The sequence below is a fragment of the Centrocercus urophasianus genome, unplaced genomic scaffold, assembly GCF_019232065.1.
Source record: "Centrocercus urophasianus isolate 14NV4802_14NV808 unplaced genomic scaffold, USGS_Curo_1.0 seq_29, whole genome shotgun sequence".
NCBI lineage: Eukaryota > Metazoa > Chordata > Aves > Galliformes > Phasianidae > Centrocercus > Centrocercus urophasianus.
The window spans coordinates 8,048,493-8,065,994 of NW_024884855.1; the positions used below are offsets into that span (position 1 = coordinate 8,048,493).

At 49.6% G+C, this 17,502-nt stretch overlaps 1 protein-coding gene across 1 annotated transcript in view; it reads left to right on the forward strand.

Annotated features, from left to right (window-relative positions):
• Positions 1-592: 592 nt before the first annotated feature.
• CACNA1H (calcium voltage-gated channel subunit alpha1 H) overlaps positions 593-17,502 on the forward strand; it is a 200,406-nt gene continuing 183,496 nt past the window's right edge. The window contains exons 1-2 of the mRNA XM_042827689.1: positions 593-746; positions 1,010-1,290. Of these exons, the coding sequence (XP_042683623.1) occupies positions 1,025-1,290 (266 nt within the window). The 5' untranslated portion in view covers positions 593-746; positions 1,010-1,024. The remainder of the gene's footprint in view (positions 747-1,009; positions 1,291-17,502) is intronic.

Sequence of the window (17,502 nt, forward strand, 5' to 3'; positions counted from 1 at the left end):
GGGGGGCTGCATCCGCCCCTTTGGGGTGCGCGTTCACGGGGAGCCCGGCGGAGGCGGAACAAACCCTGTCCCCTCCAAAAAAAAAAACACAAAAACCAACCAAGAAAAGATTTGTAAGGCCTTTAGGGGAGGGGTCCGCCTCCCCTTACTCGTGAGCGTGGCAGCCCGAGAGGATAGGGGGGGGAATCTTCCCTTCGCCACGCATCGCCCGGAGCCTGAACAAAGGTACAGGGAACGCAGCGCAGCCGTCCGGGGGAAAACATGCAGCCGACCCCCCGGGGCTGCCCCGGCTCCTCCCGGCCGCCCGCCCCCGCCCTGCCCCGCCGGGCTCCCAGCCCCCTCCGCCTCCGCTTCTCTCTCCTCCCCTCTTCTCTCCCTCCTCCCCCGGTAAATCCGAAGTTTCCTGTTAAGCACGGGCGAAGCTTTGCAAAGCGGTTGCGGAGCCGCCCGCTCGCTCCTTGGGATTACCGTCGGGAGAGACTCCGCTCGGCTCCGATCGGCTCGGGAACGGCCCCCGCCCCCGCCACCTCTCCTCCTCCTCCCCAGCCTTCCTCCATCCCCGAGGGCGGACGCTGCACGCCGAGCCCCGGTCTCCCCCCCGCCTCCGTTGGATTTACGTTGTCGTTGGGGAGCTGTGTATGGAGGGGGGGGTCGTCCGCCTTCCTTTGCCCCGATTGCAGCCTGGTCCCATGTGAACCGCACGGCACGGCTATGCTCCTGGGGACACCGAGCTCCGCCGAACTAAGGTAGGACCCCACCCCCTTCCCAGCAATATTCCATCCCTGAAAATCTAAAGGATGGGTGGGAGCACCCCAGAGGAGGGTGATGGAGGGGTGGGGGCACGGACATCCAGCTTCCCTTCTCGAGGGTGGGAGCGGCCGCGCCCGGAGGCGGCTCCTCGCCCCACACCGCCCGGCTTTGTTGCGGCCGAAGCGGCGGGGCCAGGTGGGAGCCGCGCCCGGCGCTGCGAGGGGGCTGCAGCCCCTCACCCCCTGCCCTTGCCCCGCAGGTCCTGGCTGCTACCATGAGTGATGGCGAGAGCCGAGAGCCGCGCCCGGCCGGCGGCGAGGTGCGGGTGCCCATCACCGTGCCTCCCCGCCGCCCCGCCGAGCAGCCCCTGGACGATGCCGGCTCCGTTCCCAGCGGTTCTCCCAGCCGCGACCCGCCGCCCGACCTGGCCTCCGAGGAGGAGGAGCAGGTGCCTTACCCGGCTCTGGCACCCACCGCTTTCTTCTGCCTCAAGCAAACCACCCGCCCGCGCAGCTGGTGCCTCAGGCTGGTCTGTAACCCATATCCTTTCCCCGAGGGGCACCGCACCCCGCACCATCCCCATCCCACTCCCGGAGCCCCTTCCCGTGCCCGGAGCACTTCACCAGGGTTCTGCATCCTAGTGCCCAGGGATGCTTGGAGCCCTGGGGTCCCTGCGGTTCCCTCTCTGCACTGCCCTGGTTCCCATTCCCAGGAGGAGGATGTGGGTCTGCACCCCCTCGCTGCAAGAGTGGGACACGTCAGTGTGCATCACCCCCCATGTATAACCCCCTGCTCTGGGGAGGAACACGGTGAGGTCTCAGCTGTGGTGTGGGACAGTGGGATGAGGTGCTCCGGTGTCACAGGGCTGGGGACAGCACCGAGTTGCCACCCGCAGAACAGGGAGAAACCCTTCAACTTCACTTCTCTCCCAGTCCGGGTGGGAGGGAGAGAAGTTTATAGGCAACCTCATATTTATTTGAGACGTGGTGGGGAATTTCAGACAGGCGCTGACCCTTTTGCTGTTTATATAAGAGCTCGGAGTGCATGTGTGCTTTCTCGTGGCAGAAAAATGGAGCGGGTCGGAGTTTGGGGAGGGCACACACATTGCTCCTAAAAACTCCCCTTTGCTTTTGTTCTTTTGCAACTTGCAGGCAGGGAAGGAGGAGGGAATGCAAAGCTCTGCATCTTCCCCCGTCTCCTGTGTCCTTTATCCAGTTTATTAACGTTAAATAAGAAAGAGCAGTCTGTTCCTTTCAGTTGTGACATACGGGAAAATTGAATTTTACCCGAAATGCTTGTGTGAAAGCTGAGAGTTGTCAGTCTGTCTCGGTGATCTTCAGAAGTGAGCTTTTAGCTGTGCTCCGCACGTCAGCTCAGCAGCATTGACATTGTGCAGATAATTAATGCTTTTTACCTCTACCCTGGTACCTGCCTGCAGCTCACTGCCTGCATCCTGCCGCCGCTATTAAAAGCATTATTTATTAATACTGTTAGTATTGATCTCCTTTCAGTTAACCAAAGAAACCCGTGCGCATCTGAGATCACCGCTTTCCACTGCCCGGTGAGCGGTGTCATTAGGAGGAATTGCACAACCCTCCTCAGGACGTTGCCTTAATCCGTAAGGAAGAGAAATCTTGGAGGGAAAAGCCCATGGGTTGTTTGTTTTTTTTTTTTTTTATGGCCTTGAGCTTCCCCTTGTTTCAGCTGGGTTCATGTAAAGTTGCGCAGAGAGATTTCTGCTTTATGGTTTTGCAAGAAGGGCCGTGTGTGTATTGAAGGGAGAAGGAAACGAGCAGGAGCTGTGCACAGCAATGCTTCGGCCCTATAGCCTATAAACGTGGAGGATGGTTCTGTAAGTAAAAAAAGTGAAGTATCCATTCCATATCCTCATATCTGAGGCAGAGCTGTTCCCACAAAGTAGATTATCTCCTTTCAAAACTTTGGGGGCTAAAGGAGGGTGAGGCCTCTCCCCGGGCTCTGGCAGCAGCTTGCTCTGGAGCATTGCTCTGGGCTCAGCAGTCTTAATGCACAGATGCTGCCAAATTAACCCACAGCTGATAGGAAGCAGAGTGGTGTCACCTCCCAGCCAACAGCATTCTAGGGAAATGGGTTCAGGTGCGCTTGTGTGGGTGAGGTTGTGCTCTTATTGTTGGGCAGAACTTTGTGTCACAGCATCTTGCCAAAGAATTCACAGGAGAGCAAATTCCTTTGTAAAACTTAACTCGTGTGACATCATATCGGATGGAAATTGTGACGGTTGGTTCACAGTGAGGCAGAAATCTAATAAAAGCTCATAAGCCCCTTCTTCAGCATTACTGCTGTCGGGACTGGCATGTTTTGGCTGGAACAGAACAACGCTCGTGACAGGGGTCAAGCTCCTGGCTGGGATTTTTCCCCACCTCTGTCTCCTCTTGCCCACCACTAGTCCCATGTGTTGCAGTGAGAAAGTGTCAGCCCTTAAATTTCTTGGTGAGAGTTCTTGCAGTGCTGCTGGGTGTGCTTTTGGAAGCTGTGCGGAGGAGTACAGAGGTGTGCATTGCATTGGGAACTAGGGTTGAGTGCGTGGCGGTGTTGGGCTTCTCAGGGATGGATGCCACTGCTGAGGGCTGGGGAACTTGGAGAGATTGGAGGGCTGAGGTCCCCCCATAAGGACTGAGATCCCTGCCAGTGATGTCCCAGGGGAAGAAATAACTTGAAGCAGAGGTTGGAAGCACTGGGGGGTTTCTGGCCAGCCATGCAGTTGTGGTGACTCTTCCTGCCTATGTAAAAGCACAGATCCATAAAGCGTGATAATTATCTTTAGGCTTGCATTAAAATCTCCCTCTGTTGCAGACAGAAGGGTGTAACTGTGGAGTTCTTAGAATCTTGTGTCTGAGGTGCGTGCTTCTCTGGGAAGCACTGAACCTTTCTGTAAAGCGGGTTTCCTCCTTCAGTGCTGCTTTTTGTTGTCCTTTGCTCTCTTTGTGATTGGGAATGCTGGGGAAGTTTTCCCTCTGAGCCTCTAATGCCCCTGTCCCCCCTCTCCCCGGCTCATGGGGTATTTCACAGTGTGGGGTTCATTGTTTCTATGATATTCTTGCTCTGAAACTTGCACGCCGCTATGCAGAAAGCCTTTATTTACCCCTGTGCTACTGAGTTGTCTGTCTGCCCAGCATGCCTCAAATCCTGTGGGTGCTCCATCCTGCACGATTGGGGTTCTGTTTCCGTGTAGGCAGCTCTGTGGCATCTTCCTGGGGTTGACACCGCAGAGCTGGGTGCAGGAGCATCCTAAAAGGAGACGCCGTTGCTGCTCAAGAAGTGCTGCTGAGTGCATCTCCTGGCTTAGGGCAAGCCCTTGTCAATCCCACATCACTTGAACTGCAAAAGCAGCCCAGCCGCTCGGAATATTTGTTGTCAGCAGAGATAGCGCAGACCTGTGCCCCGGAGCAGGTGGAATCCCACACGGCTCAGCCAGAAGCATGGTTCCCTCTGCAGCTTAAGCAGGAGGGGGCTGCTGCCAGGCTTAGGAGCAGCTAAAAAAAGCCCCTGCCTGGTCCTTGGGGGGACAGGTGGGGCTGGGATCAGCTTACGGGACCGGGAGCGTGCCGGGCTGGAGGCATGCAGCCACCCCAGGGCTGTGCATCGGGTGCTGGAGCAGCAGGCAGGAGGTGTGTGGCTGTGGGCTCGGTGACGGTACTTCATTTGGAAGTGGAAAAATCTCCCCCCCCCACAAAAAAAAAGCGCACATGTTTATGTATTAATAAAAACACCAAATTTCACCAAGAAATGAAAGCGAAAGATGTGCGTGGAGCTGATTTTCACATAAGGGAGCAATAAGCAGAGAGTTGTGACCATTAAATTTTAATCACAGGAGCGGAACGCCGGGGCTCCGTGGTGCTGAGCGGCTGATTGTTGTCAAACTGTGTTTGTGTGTTGTGTTGTGCAGGCATTGGGCTTTCATAAGCGATGACTGCAGCTCAGGAATCTCCTTCGCAGCTCAGGCTTATCTCCAAACCCTGCTCCAAGCAGGAATCCATGTGTGTATATATATATATATATGATGGGTTGGAGCAAATACACAGCTTGGGTGTAGCACTTGTGACACAGGCAGTGGTCAAAGCTGAGTTCTTTGCTGTCTGGTGTTGTATTGTGTTACCTTCTGTTATTACCGACATTATTTGCTCTTTTTTAAAAGATATATAATTGGAAGCAAACTTACTTATTTCTCCAGTCCTGGATCTCCTACGTGGGTTTATTTATGGAGGGCTGTGGGTGGGATGTTGTGTACTTTGTGTGCATGTTGTGTGGCGCAGAGCAGGATTTGGGCGTTGAGACCCTGCGAGGTCCTTTCCTGGTTATTCCCAAGCTGTCAGCCCACAGCAGCCCCAAGTTATGTATGTATGTGTACAGCTCATTTTTTTTTTTTTTTTTTTTTTCCCTTGAACATAATGTTTTGCTGTTGCTAACATTTGGACCATGAAGTGCCGAGTCGCGCTGTGCCCATCACTGGGTGCCCCTGCTCCCCATGGGTGCTGGGTGCAGCAGAGCTGTGCTGGGAGGGCAGGGTGCAGCCAGCTCTGTGCATGCACTAGGGCCAGAGCAGCAGCAAGGAATGCCCTGGCACCTTCCTACGTGCGTGGCTGGGAAATGGGCTGCAATCCGTGCTGGGACCTGCTTTCCATCACAGCCCCAAGTGGCAGCACGGCTTCGATAAGGCTGGAGGAACTTTGCTGCTTTGTTCGTGATTCATAAAAACATTCCGTGATTCATAATAGGTTGAGTTCTATGTGCCTTCATTGGAAAAAAAACCTCCTGTGATTTATGTTCTCGAGTGGTTACAGAGCGTGGCGGTGCCAGCAGGGTTGCTGTGGGACTTGGCTCTGCTCTCCTATTTGGTAGAGCCTCTGCTTGCATCAAACCTGATTTTTTTTCCCTAGTTTTTATTATATTTTCTGAAGCGCAGCTCTTTGCAGCGCTTGCTGGTCGCCCTGACATCGCTTTGGGGCAAACCCAACATTCCCAACAACATCCTGTGTGTTATTCCAAACCAGCCCTCAGTGCAGGTGTCTATAAATACACTTGGATGCTGAAAAAAAAATGTACTTTGTGCAAAATGATGTATGTGATCTGTGTCCAACGCTCCAGTTCACGCTGCAGCTCCGTGCTATGGACAGGGCCGAGCTGTTTGTTGGGTGCTGCTATGGATCCAGCTCTGAGCTGGAGCTTGCAGTTGGTTCATTCCTTATTGCATGAGCAACGTGTGCTGGCTCTGTTCTGCTGCAGTGTTGCAATTTGTGGCTCGGGGCTCTGCGCTGGAGCACACGGAGGTGTGGATGCGAGCGGCTCCCGTTGCTTTGGCAAACTTTATTTGCTTTGCGTTCTGCTCCGTAACCAGCATGTATCAGATGTGAGGAGCTTTATCAGAAAGCCTTTGCTGCTAATCTGGCTTTATTCAGACCATACCCTGACAAGTGCAGCGGGAGGCTTTGAACTAATCATCGTTTGTCATCTCAGAGTATAAATATTGCTGTTAAGATATTGAAGCGTGCCGTGGAAAAACCTGTTCCCAAACAGCCATTCTTCTGGTATCATCCGGAGCTGCTGAGCACTCACAGAGTGCAGGGAGAGGTGCAGGTGCAGCACCCAGCAGCATCTCCTGCTGAATGGCAAGCAATTAGGCACGGCGAGGGAGAGAACTTGTGCAAATTGTGACTTGTCTAAAAATATGCTGTACATCCACATGTGTTTTTAGTTCCGCTTATTTTGGCTCTCTGTGTTGGCTCAATACAGCTAATCAAGAGTTTAATCCCGAGCTTCCTGTTTAATGTCAACAGAAACTGGCTCGGTTGGCACCCGAGGTCCATGCTTCCCTCACCCTGCGCTCCTCAGCTCTTGCTTTTCTCTGTGAAATGCCCTTTGTTCCCATCTGCCAGCCAAGCTCAGGTGCGTGGTTCAGCAGTGGGAGTTCCCATCCCTTGCAAAGTGACTGACATGCAGGTACAGCCACAGAGCTTCTAGTGCTGGAGCACAATGTTGGGATGGCTGGGATTTCCGGCAGGCACGTGGAGATGCTTTGTTCCTGCTTTCAGGATGGCTTTTGTAATAAGGGAGGTTGGAAAGCTTATTACAGAAATGCTTGCAAAGCAGATGGGGGGTTTTCCTTGTTGTCTTGCAGTGAAGGTTGGCGTGTGGAACACCTGTGTCTGCTCAGGAGTGTGAAGAAGGGAAAGCAGATGGGGCTGGTGCTGGTGCCCAGGAATGGGAATGTGAAATTGTGGCTGGTGGAGTGAAGCTGAAGCAGAACCAGGAGAAAAGAAAAAAAAAAAAAAAACAAAAACAAAAACAAAACACATCTGGGCAAAGTAGATCAGGAATATAAATAATGAAAATAAAATCAGATTTTTGACTTTAAAAACGTAACGTTCTGTAAGCTGTGCTGCAGCCATGCTGCTGCCATTCCTCACTCCTCACGCTACCATCAGCAGAGCCACATCCACCAGCCTTGAGTTGGACAGTGGGAGTAATTTCTTCTCCAAAAGGACAGTTGTGCACTGGCACTGCTGCCCAGGGGGTGGTGGGGTCACCATCCCTGGAGGTGTTAAGAACTACGAGATGTGGCACTGAGGAATGTGATCAGTGGGCATGGTGGGGTGGGTTGGGGTTGGGCATCTCAAAGTGCTTTTCCAACTTCAGTGGTTCTATAATTCATCTCTGTCCCTATTGCGTTTGTGCTTTAGTTACAGGCTACGCATGCAGTGACTCAGAGTAGAAATTTGTCCCAATATTGTCCCAAGCCAGGTATGTCTGAGCAGGTTTGATTCCAGATGCACTTAGAAAACAACTGCTCACCCATTTCCTCCTCATTTCTTAACCTCCTTAGTGCTCCTAGAAGAGCTGGGTGGTTCAGAAGTTAGCTGTGCATCTGCACACAACTTACTATACCCACCATTCACTGCAGGCAATCATTACAATTCTTTCAGTGTGTTTGTGTGTGCTTTCCCTTTGCTATTAATTTTTTAAAATTTATTCCGTGTTGGATATTTCCTACTGAGAGAGATGCTGACTTGTTGCAGTAGATATTAATAAACATTTCTTGTGAACTGTAGCTGTTTCACAGGCACTACTTTTTATTTTCAGGCCGTAATTTATAATGCTTCAGAGAAATTCATTTGCTGCTTTTTGAGGCACTTAGAAGCTGCATCCCAGACTGCGCTTTGTGAGGTTCTTTGGTTGCCTTCAGAGTTCTCACCTCTCAGATTTAATGGGAACCAATGAATGCAATTTCAGTTTGCAGTTTCTTTACAAGTTGGCCTGATGCATTGAGACCACATGTCTTTTTCCCAGCATGTTTCCACGCCAGATCCACCATTCACTGAAACAGGAGGCGCTGCGTTTGCCCTATCTCTGGTGACATTCAAGGCCATGGATGGGCCCTGGGCAGCCTGGTGTGGTGGGAGGCAGCCAACCCATGGCAGAGGGGTTGAAACTAGGTGATCTTTGAGGTCCACTCCGTCATAAACCATGCTACCCAGTTGAACTCTGCTGATTAATGGCAGCAGAAGTCCAGAACTCAGAGTCAGTGCTATTTCTTCATGTTGAGGAAGAGTTTTAGACAGTTTGGGGCTTCTCTGCCTCTAGATGTTTTCCTAATTACCATCTAGCTGTCTCTGAGACGTTCTACTGTATTTTGGTGTGTTTTCTTAAATAGAAAACTAGGTTTAAGTTTATAATTCAGTTACGCTCTGAGCAGCACCTTCCTAGAGCCATTCAGGTTGCAGCCAGCTCCTGTTTACCTTTTCCTTGGCTTCTGTCACCTACATTTTTAGTTTGGGGCCAGCAGCATCCACCCACCTTACTGGGAAGGAAAAGATGAGATTTATCCGATGGGCTCTGCCTAAATGACATTGTTGGAGTAACTCCATTAGAGCAACCAGGATCACATTAGTTTACAGTGAATGAACTCTGAATCATGTTTCTGTGTTGGTTGGTTGTTTTAAATTGCTTTTACAGACAGGGAGCACTGTGAGTGCCCACGGACAGAGCTGCGATTAGTTTTCCCTGGATTATGCACAGAGCTCATGATCTTGTGCCCGTGTAAATGAGGAAGAGACGCAATACAGCCCCAGCCCCACGTCTGCATGCCACAAACACTTGGTGGGCTGCATTCTTACCCCATGTTCCTCCCTGAATTCGACCCTCCTGGGCCCCCAAACCATACCGCAGCAACCTCTGCCGTTAGCATTAAAGCTCATGCAAGAAATATGTTACCTCTATTTGCACAGATGTTTTAAGAGAACTTGAGCTCAGATTTTGCCCTTAATTCTTAAGGTAGCATCTGGCGTTCATGTCCAATCCGTTAATCCTACTGGTGAAGCAGCGCTGTGATTTTAAATGAGATATACCTTTAAGTGAATGTTTAGCTTTTGGGATGGTGGGAAAGTTATGATGCGATCTCCTGTAATAGTTAATCCTAAAATTTCAGAAAGCCTAAAATCACTGGGATGTGAGCTGGAGTTTTGAACCAGCGGTCGGGAGCCACTGGGCTGCATAGAGGGGGAACTGGGAGAGAACTGGGGCTGAGGTCCACTCAGAGCTGGGTGGGAGTCACAGCTCTGATGGGATGCAGCTGTAAAAGACCTTTTCCTCTTTATTCCCCGTAATAAAAATCTGCACTGAGCCCTGTACCAGGCGGGCTAGTTTTGGCAATAGATTAAATGCATGGATTCGGGATCTAATGATGCCGGTTTCAATTGACAGATGGAAATGGTGCACTTTCACAATGCTACCAGTATTTTGCTGTTACTGCTCAGCAGCCGGGCCTCTGGAAGCCATCTGGAGAAATAAGAGAACTCTGTGTGCCCATCTCTGTGTCACGGTTCCTTCAGGCAGTGAGTTCAGGCTGGGCATTGCTCTGCGCCTGCTGCTCCCATCCTTGTCCTGCAATGCAGGAGAAGGACTTGCCAGATTTTCTAAGATTCCACAAACCTTGTTGCAGAAAGTCAGCCAGAAAGGATGGGATGTGGTGGTTGGGACATCTGTTGTGTTCCAGAAGGCTGGAGAGTGCCACGAGCTGTGGGTGTTACGAGCAGGGATGCCTTGGGACTGGTTGTCCCCTGGGGCCATTGGCATACCCAACTCTTCAGTTCCCCCCCACTGCCCATGTTTCTTGTGATTTGCTGTTGTTCTGATGCAAGGGCTTAAGCCCTCTGAGATTTGTGTTGGAAAAGCAGCAATTTGCACAGAGCTGCTGTCTCAGAGGAGCTGCAGCCCAGGTTTCTTCTTGACGTGGCTTAGGAGAGGAAGCAGCAGCAAGTTGCTGCTGTCCCTTGTTGGCGATGGCAGATGTGGGGAAGGATGAAGAGCTCATCAGGAGACAAAGCAATCTGCAGCATTTGGTACCGCGCATGGGAATTCTTTGGGCTCAGTTTTCAGGCACAGATGATGGAAAAGCAGAGGGACAGACAAAAGCAATGTGTGTGTGCATGTGTGATACATGTCTGTATGATACATACAGAATACTTATCTGTGTGTACCTGTGCTTTTGTTCCTGGTGGAGTAGACTTTGCGTTATGTATTTATTTGTTGCAAAGGAATGGAAGCCCTTCTTGTGCAGCTTGATAGCAATCAAGCTTATTCCTTGGTTTCTCCATGAGGAAGTATTCAGATGGATTTGGAGGTGTTAACAGAAATCTGAACTGAACTGACTGAAATAATGAATCTGCGAGAGCTTTGTCATTGACTTTGGTCCCCTACCATAGAAGCAGCTCAGAGAAGGTTCAGCAGGAGACAATGGGTTGGCTTTGGAAAAGAAAACAAGACTTGATTCTTTTTCTTTGGCCCCATGTTCTGGATAGGTAATTCCAATGCCAGCAAGGCGGATGGATCCAGGAGCAGGATTTAGCCCTAAACACACTGTGTATCCCCAGCCTCTTATTACCAAGCCCTTTTGTAAGTGTGTTTGTGCGGAGCCTGTAATGGTATAATGTACACTGTAATTTTGTTGTTAAATCTGAGCCACTTTGGCATGGTGGGGACTAGACAGCTTATAGCGATCGGAACATTAGGGCTTATTGAATTTCATAGCCTGGGGGACTGAACCGCACAGAGCAGCTCTTGTAGGGGGAAAAAAAAAATAATACCCCATCTATTTCTCCTGAATTCCTTTTCTGGATTGATTTTTTTTTTTTTTTTTTTTTTTCCTCATTTTACAGACTCGGACTTCTGGGCACAGAGGGTTGGGAGAGATGCCAGTGGTGGGAAACAAACCCTGGGATGGTGGTGTCCTATGAAGTAGCCTCTCAGGGAAGGAGGTTTGGATCCATTCCCAAAGGCGCTGGGAAACGCTGCGTCTGCTGGGGTTTCCTTCACCTCCCTTCCCAGTAGAGGCTTCGGTTTCATCTCTCTCAATACTGGAAATGAAAAAGAAGCCAGAAGGGCTTTCTGGTTCTGATGTGGTTGCAGCATTTTCCTTTTATCATTGATCTCAAATGTTGTTTCTGCAATTCCAGGCATACACCTGTGCTGTAACCACTTCTGCCATGCTCTCACAGTCTGCTTAGACTGGGAGAAACTTGGTCATTGAGGGCTAGGGTTACAGAAAAGGACAGGTTTTCATTACTGGGAACTTAGCTAGATGCTCGTCTCGCATACTATGGATTAGCTCCATTTTTGTGATCCTGTCTGAGTGTTTCTCGCATGTATGAGATGGCTCCATCCCCAACCCACAGCTCCACACACCCATTAAGATGAGCTGAAATCTTACTGTATTGCTGGAGCAGGGCTTGCCTGGAAAAAATCAATGCTCGGCCATAGCCAAGGGAGGGTCGTCTTAAGGCTGTATTTAGTCTGTTTTTACATTTAAAAAAAATTAAACACATCTCTTATTGAAATTTCCCAGGCCCTGCTGAGTCATGGCTGCTTTCTTGGTGCTCTGTTGAGTTTTTGACAGGCACCTACCAGGCTCTCCTGTATATGTTTGTCAGGGGGTGGAGCTCACCAAGCTGCTTCTCATGTGCACAGGCAATCAATTATGGAGCCCATTTGCTGCTCTGTTATTAATATTTACAGAGCAGCACTTGCATTATAAGAGCAGATCATGTGCTTGGAAAGCTTCAGGGAAGAAAGGTCATCATCTTGTAGAAAGAAAGAAAGGAACCAAAGCCAAGAAGCAAGAAGGTGACATGTAAGGGGCCAGCAGCTGAGGTGTGAGACACAGGTTGACAGTCAAGGTTGAGGCTGGGGCTGTAATTCCTCCTGTGAAGCATCACCAAAATAGTTTATATCCCTGTGAGCAGAACAGAACTTCTAAGAGATGGGTTCTAGAGGTGAGTACCAATTTATGAAGCTGTGCACTGCTTTATGGAATTTATGAAGCTGGTCAGCGTTCTCCAAATGCTCCAGGACTTCTGATTACCCCAGTGTTGGCTTGAGGAGGACGGGCAGAGCTTGGGAATGATGGAAAGGGAATAACTTAAGCTAAATCGCAGAAACCTTTGGGTGTTACGTGGTCATTGGGAATCTTGTCTTGCTGTGAGCTTTTCTGATATTTTCCTGTTGCTGCTTATCTGAGACCAGTGGGTTCCATGTGCAGGGAGCTTCCACCACACAGTCCTCTATTGCACTGGTGCATTCCCACACTCCCATTGTGACCTAGCAGAGCTGCTCATTTTGGTAAGGGCTGTAGAATTTGCCCTTAAGCAAGACAAGAGGCATCAGTTAGGCAAAATCAATCCCCTGCCTGCTTCATATCACTTTGTCCTGATAAGCTGTCACTTTGGCTCTTAACACTGCATTTGAAAGCACATCCCTGCTCTCCAGGATGGGTCAATGTCAGCAGCAGTATCAGCTGAAGGATGGATTTAAGCCTCGAGCTCGTCACAAGAAAAGGGAACGACATCTGAGGCATCACTTCTTGGCAGCCTTTGGTCTTTCACAGGTTGGAGAGAAATTTGGTAGGCTAAAATATCCCTGAGCCATCCCTTTTGGTTTAATGGCGCTAATAGGAATTGTGACGATGAGGAGCTGGAAGTGTATGAAGGAGACTCTGTGTCACCTCATGGCCGTACTTGGGGATGCACCAAAGCAAACAGGTCCTTGGATGTCATGTCAGGGGGTCACGTAAGGACCGAGTTCAGCTGACCTTAACCCTGCGTTTCCTGGCTCTGCCTGATGTAAGCCAGACCTATTGCCTTGTTTGCACACTGGCTTTGCAGCGGGGGTGATGGATTGCAGTGTGAGCTTTACCACCCTTCATCGCTGCTTCCTGTGCTCTTTTGGCCTGTTATGTTCAGTTCAGTCAGAGTTTATTATAAATAACTTCAGATAGCTGAAATATCCCGGGCTCGCTTCTTTTTTTTTTCTTGGCAGTTGCAGAGCATGAATCGGCTTTGAGGTTATTGAGGTATTTTAACGTAACATTTACAGCCCCTATCTATACAAAATGTGACTTGTGTTTATAGAAGTGTGCCTTTAACAGTCTCTTATCAAAACATATGGGACTCTACAGTTGGATGCTGGGGTTCCTCTAAAGCATTCCCCAGACAACACAGTTCCACGTTACATTGTCTTATGATGTCTGGAGACTTAACTGAGTCTGCTGTTCTGCAAATACAGTTGTGTGTCTTTCTGTCTGGCCCATGATGCTCGCCTCTCCTCCTCTGAGCTCCCTTATCGCCGAGTCCCCCTTCGCCCCTCTGTGTCCTTGGCAGGCAAGGCAATGTCACAACACAGAAAAGCACGTCGTGCTAAATAGGATAAGATATCAGCAAAATGGAGCGACAGGCTGACATCACGATATGTCTGGGAGCAGGAGGTTGTGAATAAGCCCCGAGAAGTGACGTTTGCATTTTTCCCTGCTGCAGATCTCACAGATGTTTTGTTCCAGGTTGACTGCTCCTTATTTACGTGGCCAGAGGCTGGGGTCAGACTGGGCTGTGGGTCACCAGAGTGTAAAACAGGGAGAGCTATCCTCCCTCAAAGACATCAAAAGGAATGCGTTTGGCCCTATGAGTGTGTCCTCATCCAGTCCCACGTTGGACACTGTCCAGGTTTTATGCAGCATCAGAGGGCTCTTGGTGCAGTCTGTTACCGCCTGTTGTTTCACAGCAGGAGGACGGGGTGTCCACTAGATGCCCTCTGCATTGTAACGCCCAGACCAGCATCCTTAAAGAGTTGCATTGTTGTGTTGCATTTAATAGGGCTGCCAAGAAGAACAAGATCTATTGGGCTCTCGTCCTGCAGTGTTGTTTTCTTTGGTACATTGTGACACGTTGCCCTTGCTGGAGAGCTGGAGAGCCTTCCAAAAGCTTCACTTTCTCATTCAGAGCCTGTTCAAGCTTCTATCCTGAGCTGCTGTAGTCTGTAAATTGGAAAGAAAGTTTGAGCAAAAATTGGCCTTCCTGTGGAAGCTCTTGTCCTCTCCAGCCCATAAATTTTAATGGGAATTGGGCATGCTGAATCCCTAGGTGGCTATGCAAATCTCAGCCTTTTCTGAACCGAATCACAAGTACTCAAGCCTAAAGTTCTTTCTTATCCTGGTGTCGGGTTTGAACCTTGGTACTTGAGTTTGTATCTTATGGCAATTTGTGAGAATTGATCAATTTATCTCGAGACATTGTTTGCAGAGGCTCTGGTGAGTTGAGGAGGATAATGCTTTATGTCTGAGCAGCATTATCTAAATTAAGTAATGAAGTTGTCTGTCTATGGGCAGTCTGGTTTGCCTTTCTGATGGGGGTAGATGCTTTGATTTATGCAAGTTCACAGACTGGTAGCCCAGGTCTTGCTGCAGCTGTCAGGGGGAAGGGAGCCTTTAGAAGGGCTGAGAGTGGGTGACCCTATTGAGCCACCCCTTGTGAACCCACACTGCAACAGCTGGCAGCCTGTGGGGCTGATGGCTCCGTGCAACCCCGTTGGGTTTTGGTAACCTTATAGCAGTGAAGTAGGGAGGCACTGGCTTGTTTTTGGCATTTCAAAAATAGAGTACCACATGTGCTTGCTCGATGTCCCAGCATCTCCTGGAGCCTGCCTTGCTCTTGGATCTCCTGCCAGCACTGGGCCTGGGTAACCTCTCCCTGATCTTGATGCTGCCTGGTGTCTTTTGGTTGCAGTAACACCCCAGCTGTCGTGTGGTTGTCTGTGGGGGCCGGTGAGCCCCTGCTCTTTGAGTCTCATCCAGCAGGGAGGTGACTTTGCGCTCATGTCCCCTGCCTGCACGGTGACAGCTTCTTGGGAGCCATCTGTCCACTAGATGTCAAACCTCTGCTGCAGAAGGGGTGCTCCAGCATGCGGGGAGGTTTCGAACACCGATGACGTGTAGGGAGCAAAAATGGGATTTAAAGTCTGACATGGGCGGACGTCCACCGATGACCTCACTGCCCATCTGGGGAGCGTGCAGGGTTTCAGCTGGCTTTTTCTGCTGACATATTTCAGGTTAAAGCAGGGTGGGACAGGATTGCTTTTTTTTTTTTTTTTTCTTTTTCTTTCTGGAAGCATATGAATTACTTCAAGTGAAGTATTTCAAGGGTTCAGTTCTCCTGCAGATGAAGGCTTTGGACTGAAGGGGCTTCCAGATTCAGAAGTAAACCTACAGGGACCCACTTCTGATCTTATCTTTCTTTTATACCCTTGTTTGGTTGTTGTTTTTTAAATGGGAAGCACCTGCTTTAACACAAATAGCTGTTGATCATCATGAGCATAACTCCCTTGAGCTGTTGCTGGACATGGATGAGGCTGGAGCACAGTCAGAACCTCTGCTCTCATGCAGACTGGATGTCTCCAGTGCTGTTGCTTGCTCCAATTTTACTTATTATCAACTTACAGCAGGAATTTGGTGTTTCTTTTGTCTTGGATCTTACTGTTTCACTTTCATTTGGTTTTCATATTCTTTTTTCTCTGCTTCTTTGCTCCTGCCTGCTACCAAAGACAGGACATAGACCAATTTCTGGTGGTGCCAGGTATGCAGGCATGGATGGAGGTTGGAGCATTGTGTATGTTCCCCAGTGTGTGCCTGTCCCTTAAGGGCTTGGCTGGGCCCCATGTTTGGGTGCCCCAAAGGAAGGGAGAGTGCTTCTGCAAAACAGCAGACAGTCCCAACTCTGCCATGACCCCATTGTGCCAAAAGCCAAACACATCTAGCCCTTGGCAAGTGCTGCTCAACTTGTCTCACAATTCGCATCAATCATGGTCTCCTTTTGTCTTAATTAAGCAAAACATTATGCTTGTGTGTTCCTCAGTAAAAAGCGCACGCAAGATTCCTGTTTGGGATTGTTTTTAGTCTCTGAAATTATTCATGAGGCTGCTTTTCCTGATTTATGACAGCACCCAGCACATCGTCATGTAAATGACTTTTAAATGGAATGTTTCAGCAGTTTTATAAGAATTCCTCATGTGAGGGGAAAATAAACAGTTTGTCATTTACCAGACTGTATTTGATTATTAGATTTGTTACTATAAACAGCAGGCTACGCTTCCTTAAGCTGAAGCTGCCGGAGATGTATGACTTCTGAGAGACATACTGTTGAATAAAAGCAAACCTGATGTGAGAAATCAGCACGGGACTGATCAGCTCCATTCCTCACTGGCCAGATACACAAGTCTTGGCCAGAAATGAATGTGTGACGCTGGGATTAACGAGGCTCTAGATTCTTATGTCTCATTTGAAGAGCTGTGAAAGGTGGTAGGCATGGGTTGGGTGTCCTAAGTACGTGGTGGAGCTCCAGGCTGTGCTTTAAGGTCAAAATACTTGTGTGATGTTTGAAGAAGTTAATGCAAAGGGGTGAGCATGGCAAGACAAGTGCAGTACAGTAAAACTTAAGCATTCTGTGAGGAGATGGGGTGGGCAGAGCATTTATATGCAGGCAGTGGCATGGAGGGACCTTCTTGTTGTGTGGAAATGCAACCATGCAAATTCATCAATGTGTTGCTAAAGGGATGCAGAATGCCTCTCAGGCCCATGGGGATTGGGTTAGAGAGGAGAACCTTAAACCAATAACTGCATGGCAGGTTAGGAGCTTCATGCAGAACTCATCTTCTTCCCTCAAGCTAAAACGCACCCTGCATGGAAAAGAGTTTTGTGTAAAACTGTGATTTGGAGGAACGTGGGGGCTTTAAGGATTGCAAAGAGCATTTGGGAAGTGACAGGACCAAGCTGTGGGGCTGGTTGTGTTGTAGGTGACTGTGTGCACAGGGATGCTTTGGGCCCTCTGCCTGCAATCGATGACTTTGTGCTTTGCCACAGCACTGGGTCTGAATCCCTTGTCCCCATGCACGCATGATGTTGGCATCTCCAGTGCACTTGGAAATGACTCAAGCACCAGGACAGACACAAAACCGGTGACACATTCCCTTCACTAGGCTCCAGGCAGCTCCATGAACCCATCCCTGCTGCGACGCACCAGGAGCCAGGAAATGTGGGGGATGCGAGTTACAGACAGAAATGAGCAGGGAGCAAAATCAACCATGAAATTGGTAATTTTAGGAGCTCCACGAGGGAAGAAAATGCTTGTTGTTAGACACCATGTAATTGCATCGCAGTGCCCTTGGTTACAGGAGCCAGACAGCATCAGTTTGCTTAGGAGTCCTCACGCCTCCTGACACCCGTCTGCAACAAACATGGGAAACAAGGCTGGAGGGAAAAGATGTCATCATGACATGGACCATGCTGTGCACTTGGATGTTTGGGTCCCCAGTGGGTATGGCTCATGCTTGCAAAGGCTGTCCCTGACCTGGCTGAATTACTTTGGGCTATGTGGTGAAGGAGATGCGATTATGTCTTAT